Source organism: Sarcophilus harrisii, chromosome 4 (assembly GCF_902635505.1).
Source record: "Sarcophilus harrisii chromosome 4, mSarHar1.11, whole genome shotgun sequence".
NCBI classification, from domain to species: Eukaryota; Metazoa; Chordata; class Mammalia; order Dasyuromorphia; family Dasyuridae; genus Sarcophilus; species Sarcophilus harrisii.
In genome coordinates this window covers 425,753,033-425,766,018 of record NC_045429.1, presented here as the reverse complement: position 1 = coordinate 425,766,018, position 12,986 = coordinate 425,753,033, and the positions used below count along the sequence as shown (strand labels likewise).

The window sequence follows — 12,986 nt, the reverse complement described above, 5'->3', positions numbered from 1 at the left end:
ATTCTAAGTTCCACAAGATATATAGTCTAAAAGTTTATTTTTTGAATATATGTCAAACATGCATTTGCATATCATTTGTATTGTGTCATTATTTTAAATATTAGGGATTTTCTGAAAGCAATGAGGGAAATACTCTCTAGAGCAGAAATTTTGGCACTTTTTATGTTCCAAAAGAGAAAAACACATACTCTATTATTCCCACTTACCTCCAAATAGTCCCTGGAAACCCTACAAATTCTGAAATACTAAGTAGCAGGATGTCGCTGTCCTACTCTGCTATGCGGTAGCAGCATTTCAACAGCACCTAACAAAGGATCTGTTTCTCAAGTCAATTAACTGTGAATAGTGGCTGAAGACCATTCTTTATAGATGTCCCTTTTCCTGTCCCTAAACCATTAGCCCAAAGTATCTTTGCTACTAATTTAATAGCAGAAGTAGACAGAGAAAGTTTTAAAGTTATCTATGGTTGGCATTTTCCTGAAATGTTGCTAAACATGCAAATTGTGGACAAAATGATGCCAGTGGTCTCCCTAATTCACATTGAATATTATATGGCTACTGAAGCAAAACCAGCTCAAGTTATCCTGAGTTAGTAACTGATTTCTACTGCCTATTATCTTGATTCCCTCCACTCTTTCAAATCTATCTCAATATTTCTCAGTTCTGGCCCACACCAGCTACTACAATGTAGTATAATCCATTCCCTTGCTCTCTTGTTGGGGAAGCTTTCATATAGTATTGTAAACATAAGAAGAGCTCCAGTCAGAGAATAAAGCTTCTGGCCAGTAGGGAGGCCATGTCTACTCTGGTAGAGGGTGTCCCCAAATCTGATAGGTTTCGTGGCTGCCCACAGAAATGCTTCTTATGCCTATTCTCTTCTTCAGCTTTGTTGTTTAATGCCTCTAATTTCATATATCTTTGAACCTGAAAATGCGCCTGACAACTACCATAATGAATTATTTTCTTCTTTTCTTTTTAAAGGATCCCCCAACTACTCTTCAATCGTGGCATATTTAAACCCTTCTGGTGTGTTTTCATTGCTTAAAAGAGGTTTTCTAGCAGCAACTCCTTGGTGCCTTCTAAGAGTATGCCAGTGGGAGCTTCCCAGGCCCGGAAAACAGGCTTGCCCATGGTTTATGCCAGGTGCGTTGCCATATGGTTTACATTTTCTTCTGCTCCACAAAAAAGGAGGTAATTTTACATTAGTTGACATAGGTCACTTTTGTTTCCTTACTTTGTGATTTCTTCCACAGCTTATTCGGTTGTTTGTTCAGATTTTCTTTCAGCTGCTTCTGAGTTTTGAAAGTGGTACCTGGAAAACATTTCAGTTGCTGCAGCCTGGCATTACGGGAAGCTGCTCTGACTCTCCACTTCAGTTTTGCCAAAGTTGCAGCACGATAAAAGGAAATCCAAGATTGTGTGTGGTTTCTTTCTTTTTGTCCTCTTTTTCTTTCCCTTAAAAACACCCACCCAAATCTAAGAAGCTGCCAAATGAAAATTTTCAAAAGTCAATTAAATTAATAGGCAAGAAGAATGGAGGAAGATGTAAAAAAAATTCCTCTTAATGAATTACAATTAAAAATTCAACAGCTTCTTAGAAAACATCTCTATTTTTAAAAATAATTTTTTGAATAATTGCTGGTCAGTGTCAGAAATTACTGGTTCCTTCAGTTTTAGTAAGTTATTCATAACCAACTAATCCATTGAAAGAAAGTAAATGTAGATTTTTCTGCTTCACATCAAGATAGATTTAATGTAGACTCATTACTTATTTTTCTATCTATACCAAAGGTATCTGAATGTATATTTGCTAACAATGAGAATACCCTTATTCTTGAACTCAACAATAGTTAACAGAGGAAGAGCATATTTAGATTAATGACAACAACTGAGCAGCAAAAATTCTTTATTCCAATAATATGCTAAGTTGCATTATTCTAGCAAAAACAGAGGACATATTTGTCATTTTCATATGTATGTATATGCTATGTTTTGTCAGCTTATTATCACTTGATGTACTCCACTTTAGTTGTATTTTTCCCAGGGATCCTGGGTTAACTAATTTAGCAATCAAAAATATTTTCTGTATGAAGTCCATCTGGGGGTGGTCCTACCCCACCCCTTAAAAAGCAAAGAAAAAAGGTAAAGAAACTGAGATTCAAAAATTTAAGAAAAACTAGGCACTTACTCAAAGCTTCTTTTAGTACCACAATTGTTTCTTCAGGGTATACATTTCTCTCTTCCCAGATTTTAAAAATTCTTTCTACAGACTTAGAGACAGATGGATCCCTAATTGAGAAGAAAAAAGACATCATAGTTTAATATTCTAAACTGGTACTCCAAAACTAAATTGTTATGATAGTAATGAACAACCAAGTTTCATGATTAAAACACACACACACACACACACACACACACACACAAAATCACCAAGTTCTTTAAAAAATCTTTTTGATCATACTGTATAGTTTTCTGATTCATTCTTTTTTTTTTTTTTCCCCCCCATTATAGCTTTTTTATTTACAAGTTATATGCATGGGTAATTTTACAGCATTGACAATTGCCAAACCTTTTGTTCCAAATTTCCCCCTCCTTTTCCCCATCCCCTCCCCCTGATGGCAGGTTGACCAATACATATTAAGTATGTTAAAGCATATATGTCCTAACAGTTATTTTGCTGTACAAAAAGAATTGGAGTTTGAAACAGTGTATTATTAGCCTGTGAAGGAAATCAAAAATGCAGGCAGACAAAAATAGAGGGACTGTGAATTCTATGTAATGGTTCATAGTTATCTCCCAGAGTTCTTTCTCTGAGTGTAGCTGGTTCAGTTCATTATTGCTCTATTGGAACTGATTTGGTTCATCTCATTACTGAAGATGGCCAGGTCCATCAGAATTGAACATCATATTGTTGTTGAAGTGTATAATGATCTTCTGGTACTGCTCATTTCACTCAGCATCAGTTCATGTAAGTCTCTATAGGCCTTTCTGAAATCCTCCTGCTGGTCATTTCTTACTGAACAATAATATTCCATAATATTCATATACCACAATTTATTCGGCCATTTTCCAATTGATGGGCATCCACTCAGTTTCCAGTTTCTGGCCACTACAGAGACCTGCCACAAACATTCGTGCACATACAGGTCCCCTTCCTTTCTTTAAGATTTCTTTGGGACATAAGCCCAGTAGAAACACTGCTGGATCAAAGGGTATGCACAGTTTGATAACTTTTTGAGCATAGTTCCAAATTGTTCTCCAGAACGACTGGATGTATTCACAGTGATTCATTCTTTAAACCATTTCTTGTCAAACCATCTCTTCTGCCCTTTACCTCTCCCTCTTAGCAGACAACCTCACCAAGGACTTCACTGAGAAGACTGACAACATCTATCCATCCCAAGTTTCCCTTTATCCCTAACTTTATACTTCAAATCATTTCTCCATTATCTCAAACGCTCTCCTCCTATGATCCATAGGAAGAAATGATTCTATTCTCTAAGTATCAAACTTTCTATTTGTGACCATAATACTATCCTTACTTCAGTTCCTTTGGTAGATCAGCCCTTTCACTCCCCAACTGTCCATCTATTCTTATTCCTCTTGCTTATAAATATATTCAAGATCTCCATCCTTAAAAATACCAGAACTTGATACTATAACCCCCTTTTCTCACTTAGTTCACAGTGAAACTAGGAAAAGCTGTCTACATTTATTGGCTTCACTTTTTCTCCTACTCATTATTCTTGCAATTTGTATTCTTATCTCAGTAAACATTTATTAAGAGTCTATTATGGGCTAGGCAATGAATTAAGAACTGCAGGAAAAAAAAAAAGACAAAAACAGCCCTAGTTCTCAAACAGCTCACAGTCTAATGGGATAGAGAGGGAGACAACATGCAAACAACTATGTACAACAAGATATATACAAGATAAACTGGAGATTTTTTTTTAATGAAGTAGAAAGCATAAACATTAAGAGGATCAGAAAAAGCTTCATGTACAAGGTGGGATTAAAGTGTTCCAAAGTTCCTAATGATCTCATAGTTGTTAAATCTGATAGTCAACTTCTACGGAGCATTAAATATTGTTGATTATTCCTTTCTCCTTGACCCTCCCTTCTTGGGTCTTTATGTTATCTTCTGCTTTTCTTCCTACTTGTTTGGCTGTTCCATCCTCCGTTTTCTTTGCTGGATTATTATTCAATCCTTAGATATACCCCATGGCCCTGCTCTGAAGTCTTTAGCAAAAATGTGTACATATGGAGTCTTAGTCTCTTTCTAGATGTTGTCTTGCACCTTCAATTGGCAGCTGTGTCTAAATGTTTCTTAGATACCTCATACTCGCCGTGTTCAGGAGAGACCTCATGACTTTTACCCTCAAACCTAATTACCCCCTCCTTCCAATGCAGGTTCACAATTTCAAAATCTCTAATCCTACATCACCCATACCTAATCAATTGTTAAATCTCTTTGATTCTATTTATATAAGACCTCTCATTATATTGATATTGATAAATTAACCTGACCATGTCACTCTTATTGAGGGAGTTCTATCTTCTTCTACTACTCAGACAGACCTCACAAAGTTCATTAAATTCAATCAACATTTATCAAATATATATTAGGCTCATGGCTTCTTCTGAGGCTTTAGGCAATCCCTGGCCTGAAAGAACTTACATTTTACTATCTACTACAATAATGGCAGATAAGAAAAGGAATGCTGGGCATAGTTTATTGTCTATCGTTGATTATGAAATAGCAGATTTCGAGGAAAAATAAGGGATAAGTTGGATTCCATATCCATAAAAATCAGGTAAAAAAGAGATTTGGCTAAAAAAAGAGATAGCTAGGTGGTGCAGTGGATAGAGCACTAGCCCTTAAGTCTGGAGGACCTGAGTTCAAATCTGGCTCAGACATTTAACATTTACCCGGACAAGTCACTTAACCCCAATTGCCTCAAAAAAAAAAAAAAAAAAAAAAAAAAAAAAAAAAAAAAAAAAAGCAGCTATATAGCGACATAAACATATATGATTTGATTCCAATGAACAAGAAATGCGGACATTGTCTAGAGAAATAGATATGGTTATTCAATTTACTAATTAAGAGTTTTAAAAAGATGAAGAAATAAAAAATAAGATGGGAGAATAAAGAAGTCCAGGATTTGTGAAGGTTTTTGGAGAATGTTGAAAACAAAAACTTTAAGAACCTTTGTAACATAGAAATTGGTCAACAAAGGGATCAGACTGCCGGTCAGGATGGATACAACAATAACAGTTCAAGGAAGACCCAACTACTCAACTCTTATTTTGCTTATTTTTGTTCTTTAGACCGGGATAGAAAGAACTAAAAAAGGTGAACAAAGATGGAAAATCCAAGATAAGTCGAGAGATGGCTTGAGTTTATCTAGCTTTCCTGAATGTGGTTAATTAGTCACTATGAGAATATATTGTGATATCAAAGTTGCAGAAATTAATAAGACTGTAGACGATATTCAATAGAAGCATAACAGAATTAACAATGGAGGTTACACTCTGTCACATTCTAAAACATGCTAGGGTGTGTTCATGTCTGGGTACTACATTTTAAGAAGAGTATTGGCATATTAGTGATCAGAGGATTTTGAGGAGAATCACGTCGTCCAAGCATTTATTTAAGGTAAGTGTGAAGGGGACTGGAGTAGAGGGAACAAGAGATCTGTCTTGAAATATCTGAAGGTTGACATGGATAAAATGAATTAGACTTATTTTACTTAATGCTAGAGGGCAGAGCTGATGTCTGCTTAATTGAATTTTAAGTGGTAGAGACACTTCTGTTTGTCACCCTCAAGGGTGAGCAAATTCCCCATTAATGAAGTCTTCAAGTGGAGGGTAGGTACTCAGTGATCATATAAAGAAAAGTCAAGATTTATGTGTTAGATGAAAGGTTGAGCTAATGACCCTATACAAGAAACCAAAGAACAGTAATAAAAAAAAAAAAATTAAAAAATAGAAGAGAATGTGAAATATTTCATTGGAAAAACAAATGACCTGGAAAATAGATTGAGGAGAGACAATGAATTTCAAGAAATCACAATGTGTATCAGTGATATTAATCAATATTGTCACAGATTACATAAATAAAAAATAGAAAAAGAAAAGAAAAAAAAAGTGTGCACAGCAGAACGTAAGAGGATTAAAAAATGTAACAATATATTTCCATTTCAAAAAAGCATATATAATAATAGGAAACTTGTCCATCTTTGCTTTCTTATAGGTTTTCTTTTGTCTCTGCTGTGCACTTTTCACTTTATTCTCCCTTTCCTCCCCCTTCTACCTCTTCCAAGATGGTTATAATTAAGCCTATATTTATGTACATGGACAAATATGTACACACACACATGAATGTAGATTTAATATTTTTAACTTTGAGATTTAAGATTATTACCCTTATTTTTCCCTAATAAATTCTACTTCTGATCATTTTCATTGCATTTCTGAATATCTCTTATTTTCTTTCCCTGCTAATTCTTTTACTTTACTTTTACTCCCTAGTTTGCCTTATTATTATTTAATCTCTCCCTTAATCTAAACATCTTTCTGTATACCCTGCCTTATCCTATTCTCTCCCTCTCTTATTTCTTGATTTTGGAGGGGAGATTATATATATATATATGTAATTGTTCCCTCTTTTAAGACATTCTGGATGTGAGCAGGATTTCTAATCTACCAGTCAGTCCTCCTTCCCCATTGAATTCCTCTGTGTTGGTTCTTGCTGTCTTGAATTTCATTTATGTAGCATAATAATAATAATAATAACAATATATATATTTTTACTTCTTCTTACATAGTTTTGTTTTTTAGAATCACATCATACTTAGTTTTACCCCAGTTTTTCTTTTGAATTATCCAATTACTAATGACAATCTAGGGCATACAGTTTACATTTCCACATACAAAACATGAACAGTTTATACTTATTGAGTTCCCTTGAAATTAGTGTTTGATACTATTATATGCCAAATTTTCTATTGAGTTCAGATGGTTTATTAACAAAATCCTAAAATACAACAGTGTATTGAATATCCTTAAAAATAAAACAAAAAAACCTGCTCAGTACTATACTTAATATTTACTAGATTTAATATTTTTGAATATAACCTTAGTTTTTTTTTTATTGTGATACATAGTATTCTAGGTCCTCCAGTCTTTTACTGTAGCTGCTGACAGGTCTTGTAATTCTAATTATAGTTCCAGCATATTTGAATTTTTTTTGGTTACTTGTAAAATTTTCTCTTTGATTTTTGAGTTTCAAAATTAGCAATGATGTTTCAGTATGTTTACCTTGAAGGATCTCTTTCAGGGGGTGATTGGTAGACTTTTTATTGCTATTGCTATAGACTATTTAAAATAACTAGATAGTAAAATGTTGAATGTTAATGTGCTGTAGGATATGATGAGTTGGTAGATTTAGAAAAACACTGGAAAGACATGGACTTATGAAAGTTGATGTTATCCACCTTTGGAACAGTACAACCTTATGTAAATATTTATGAATACCTGCATATATATATAATTATATATATCTTTCTATATATACACATGTATAAATATACATATATTTATATGAACCCAAATATATCTGTACTTAATTGTAGCCTTCTTGGGGTAGGTGGAGGGAGGGAAAGAGGAGGAAAAGAATAAAGTAAAGTATAGCAAGAGAACAAAACAAAATCCTGTAAGTAAGCAAAGAAAAGATAGCTTTGAACACAATGTGTGTTAACTATTTATTATATAGATTTTCTAGAAATGAAAATTTGTCTCATATTTTGAATCCTCTCGTGATATTGTGTGACCCTGGGCAAGTTAACCTCAATTGCCTCAGGGAAAAAAAAAGAATATGAATTATTCCCCAAATAAGAAATGCTCATAGGACATGAACAGGTAATTTCCCAGAAGAAACCAAAGCTATATATAATTACATGAAAAAATGTTCTAAATCATTATTGATTAAAGAAAAACAACTCTTGAGGTACCACTTTATACCTATCAGATTGGCTAAAATGGCAAAGAAGGAAAATGACAAATGTTGAGTGTGGAGGATGGAAAAATTGGGGCATTAATGTACTGGTGGTAGAGTTGTGAATGGATTTAATCATTTTGGAAGGTAATCTGGAACTATGTCCAAAGAGTTAGAAAATTGTGCATACTTTTTGGCCTATTCTCTATCACTTAAATTTTATTTAAACAAACATATAAACTCTGTTTTCTTGAATTAAGCAGAATAAATCTAATCCGTTTTTTCCCATGTGTTCCCAATAGCCCTTTAGCTATTAAGATGTCTTGTTCCCTTTGCTCCTGTCCCTCAAGCCTAAATGACTATTTAGCTCTGTATCCCAAAGAAATCAAAGGAAAAGGGAAAAGAACTCATATGTACAAAAACATTTATAGCAGCTCTTTTTGTAATGACAAAGAATTGGAAATTATGACGATGTCCATCAATTGGGAAAAGTCTGAACATGTATATGATTGTGGTGGAATATTATTATGCTGTAAGAAATGACAATGATGATAGTTTCAGAAAAACCTGGGAAGACTTAATGAATTTGATGTAAAATAAAAAGAGCAGAAACCAGGAGAACATTTGTATACAATAATAGTAATAATTTAATAATAGTCAACTTTTCATTTTTTTTTACTTTGTGTTTTTGTGCAACACAATTAATATGAAAACATTTTGTACATTACTTCACATGTATAATCCATATCAAATTGCTTATCTTCTGAAGGAGGGAAAGGGAAAGAAGGGAACAAAATTTAAAAAGCAAATGTTAAACCATTTTACATGCAATTGAGACAACTAAAAAGAATGAAATGACAGGATTATCAATAGTTGGTGCTGTTATAGATTTTTATTCATGTAATTTAGCAATTAGGTGCAAAATAGAGCCCTAGGTTTGGTATCAGGAAGAACTGAGTTCAAATCTGACTTCTGACACTTAATAGCTATGTGAGCGTAGGCAAGTCATTTAACCTCTATTTGTCTTAGTTTTTCAACTATAAAATGGGAATAACATCAGTACTTAATTCCTAAGGTTTTTTGAGGATCAAATGAGATAGTATTTGCAAAAAATGTTTAGTACACAAGAGGTACTCTATAAATGCTTCCCTCCTTTCTAAGTATTCTAGGCTCATTCCAAACCAGAAATTTTCTAAGTAGGTAATAAAATGGACCAGATATCACTTTGGAAAAAGAGCTATAGTGCAGTTACACAGGGTTCTGTTCTTTATTTTAGTTTGGTGAATATTTTCATAAATACCCGAATTAAGGAATATATAGAATGATCATGATCAGAAGATATGAAACTGGGGATGGCGTAGATTGTTCATGGCAGTGGATGGCTAGATCATTATCCAAAATAAGAACAGTAACAATAATTCACATTCAGATTTATTAACATGCTCCCACCTCCTGATCCTCCCAGACCTCACAGTAAGTAAAAAAAGGTAACGAATTGGAATCTAACTCTTCTACCTTTCCCACTATGCTCTGCAAAAATCTCAATAGGCTAGAATGATACCAAAATCTCAAAAGATAAAATTTAAAAGTGATAAATATAAAATCCTATATCTAAATTTAAAATTTTAATTGTACAAATTACAGGACAGGCTGTAGCCATGGTCATTCTACCCGCTAAGAAACAAAACTGAATGTTCTGATCAATTGTAAACCTACATGTCAACACTGAAATATTAGAGTAGAAAAAGTAAGTTAATGAGATTGTAGAGTACATTTAAAAGCAGCCTAACAGAATTACAATGCTATGTTCTAAATAATCTAGTGTGTTCAGATCTGGGTACTATATTTTAAGAAGAGTACAAACAGGCTTAATTGTACCAGGAGGATTGTGAGGAGAATCATGCAATCCAAAGATTTACTCAAGAAAGCATTTAGGCTTGAGGGACAGGAGCAAAGGGAACAAGACATCTTAATAGCTAAAGGGCTACTGGGAACACATGGGAAAAAACGGATTTGATTTATTCTGCTTAATTCAAGAAAACAGAGTTTATATATGTTTGTTTAAATAAAATTTAAGTGATAGAGAAAGGTTTTTGTTTGACTTGAGGACACTTTCCAACTTTGTTACACTTGAGAGGTATTGAATTCCCCATTAATGTGAGCCTACACTAATGAGTGTAGAATAGGTGAAAGGTTGGGTGAAATGATCTGAAGTCCCTATAAAGTTAAAGATTTTGTAACTTTGTAAAAAATGAAACAACAGTATTCACTGCTTTGCATATTTGAAATATTTTGTAACTGAAGGACATATATATCCCCATTTTAATAAAAAGATGGCTTCCCCTATTAAATCCTTAACAAATAATTATCTAGCTTCTGTCTAAATGCCTTCAGTGAAAAGAAATCCACTACCTACTAGGGTGCAGCCCATTTACTTTTTTCTTCCCTTTAATTATAAGGATATGAAATTTGCTTATCTGTAAATTGTACCTACTGTTCTCTGACATCAAGTAGAATAACTTGAATCCTTCTATGAGGAAACCTTCTATATTTAAAGATATCCAACCCTTGCAATTGCCCTAAATTTTAAGCTACACATTCTTAGTTAAAGGGACATGAATTTCCAATCCTCTCACCATCCTCATCACTTCTCTATTATTTGTTGAAGTCTCTTATAATATAAAAGCGGGGACTAGAAATGAATATAACTCCAGAGAAGGGCCTTATAGGCCAAGGTTGGTACTCTGTCACCTAGCTGTGTTAGCTATTATTGTTATTAATTTAATGCATTTAAAAATGTTATTCTGAGAAATGGTTGATAGGCAGCAACACAAAGACAAAGGATTCCATGACAAAAATGATTAAAACCTCTGGCTACTCCATCACACTGCTGAACTACAATGAACTTTACTAAAAAACTTTCAGGTTTATTTCCCTGTTTAGTCACTTCTCCCACATTATTTTTATGAGATTGATAATTTGCCAGAGTTGTCTAGGGAATGTTATTTACTGATGATTGGCAATACCAAATGTTAAATATTTTGCTGTAACTAATTTTAACATGAAAGTTGTTTTTTGTGGGGGGAGGGGGAGAAGTGAAGGATAGCTACACGGGGAAGAAAATGAATGGGAGAAGCCGAGAGAGGTGGGTAGCTGAGTAAATTTCCTTCTGTTCATTCTACAAATTGTCAATCAAGTGCAATTAAGAGCTAAGATCTGAGCCTGTTGACATCACAACAATAATTCATTTCACTAACAGAGCCAATTTCCCTTGAAATGAGAACAAAGAAAGGGTTTCTTAAGTTCTTCTTTCACTTAGCAGAAGCTCTAGAAGCTCCAAGCCTGAAAGACACTGACAATTCTTACCGGTGAACTCAGTAGGTTATAGCTCTATGTTTCTACTCCAACTCTTAATCTGCCTCCAAGAGTGTCTCAACATTAACACTCAGGTGAAACTAACAGGCATAGGGAAGTACATAGATACTGAGTCGGATCCATCCTAAAAGTTAACAGGAGTTTCTTTGAAAAGAATTGAAGTTTTAAGGACAAAAGATGCTCCTACAAAGTTCTTAATAGCTGTTAAATAACTTATTGTTTAATTTTTTGTTGACTAACTGATTATTGGAATGTCCTTTTGATGAAAAAAAAAATGCAATTACACATTCAGTAACTGGGATAGCACTTAAGGCTGATTTGCAATAGACAGTTCTCTTAAACATCAAATTAGGGCAGCTAGTGGTGTAGTAGAGCACCAGCCCTGGAGTTAAGAGGACCCAAGTTCAAATATGACTTCAAACTTATTTGGGCAAGTCATTTAATCCCAGATGCCTCAAAAACAAACAACAACAACACAAACCCCCTCAAATAAAAAACCTCCAAATAACTTGATTGTTATGAAGATTCCTAGAATTGGGAACAAGGATAACCATGGCTTAATTAATTCATATGAATAAGAACAGAATAAATATCCTAGCTTGGTTCATGAATTTTCAGTAACTACTGCTGTTATCACAACCTTAACTACTTCATGTCTTTGGAAAAAGTACATGAAGAAATTCATCATGTTACTATGAAAGAAAATGTTGAAAAACATGACTTAATAAGCCTGTAGTAAAAAGGCTATGAAAGCAAATTCAAAGCCAAGATGAAAATTTAAGTCTCAAAGGTTTCAGAAGAGATATAGTATAGTCCGTCTTATGTTGATACTTACTTTAAAAGTCCTAACACTCTCCTAATGTTCTTTGGTATTTCTTATAAATGAATCTGGAATGTAATTTATGTTTGATGATGAAATTTTTATTTTATGTTACAGAGAACTGGGATCATCAAGAATTCAGGAGTTAAGGGGCAGTTAGGTGGAACAGTAGATAAAGCATCAGCCCTGGAGTCAGGAGGATCTGAGTTTAAATCTAGCTTCCATCACTTGACACCATCTGTGACCTGGGGCAAGTCACTTAACCTGGATTGCCTCAGCCTCCCCTACTTTCCCAAGAATTCAGGCATGACTCACAGCTTCAGTTAAAAAAAAACCAAAAACAAAACCAAAAAACTGATTTTAAAAGTTATAATCATTGAGGACACAATGTGGCATGCCAGAAAGAAACCCGAGATGTTGCTCTTACTGGCTGTGACTAGCCATTGACTCTGGGCAAGTCACAATCTCTCTGTGTATTAGTTTTTTAAAACAAGAAAATGAATGGATCAAGCTAGATGACTTCTGTCCTTTTAGCCTCTAAAGTTGTGACTCAAGGTTTGCATACTGACATTTTTGGGTCCATAAAGATCATTTAAAGAATTCTACTACAAGAGAAGCCAATGATAATTTTAATCAACACTCACTAAGTTGTCTTAATAACTACTTAAACTACTACTCAAGTACTCAAGGGACCTGCATTGTTCTTTATCATGTCCTATGTTATTCTTCTCTAATTTGATTAATGGCAGAGCATCACAAATTTAAAAGTAGAAGAGATCTTGTAAGGTCACTTAG

General features: G+C 34.0%; 1 protein-coding gene across 5 annotated transcripts in view; it reads right to left on the bottom strand.

Moving 5' to 3' along the window:
• The window catches only part of RPRD2 (regulation of nuclear pre-mRNA domain containing 2), a 79,042-nt gene that overhangs the window by 23,465 nt on the left and 42,591 nt on the right, over window positions 1-12,986 (bottom strand). For 3 of the 5 annotated variants that reach the window (XM_031967459.1, XM_031967462.1, XM_031967461.1), the window contains exons 3-4: window positions 2,189-2,289; window positions 1,235-1,312 (exon numbers count right to left, since the gene is read on the bottom strand). In XM_031967459.1, coding sequence (XP_031823319.1) covers window positions 1,235-1,312; window positions 2,189-2,289 — 179 coding nt within the window. The remainder of the gene's footprint in view (window positions 1-1,234; window positions 1,313-2,188; window positions 2,290-12,986) is intronic. The other 2 variants (XM_031967460.1, XM_031967463.1) reach the window with 1 other exon arrangement.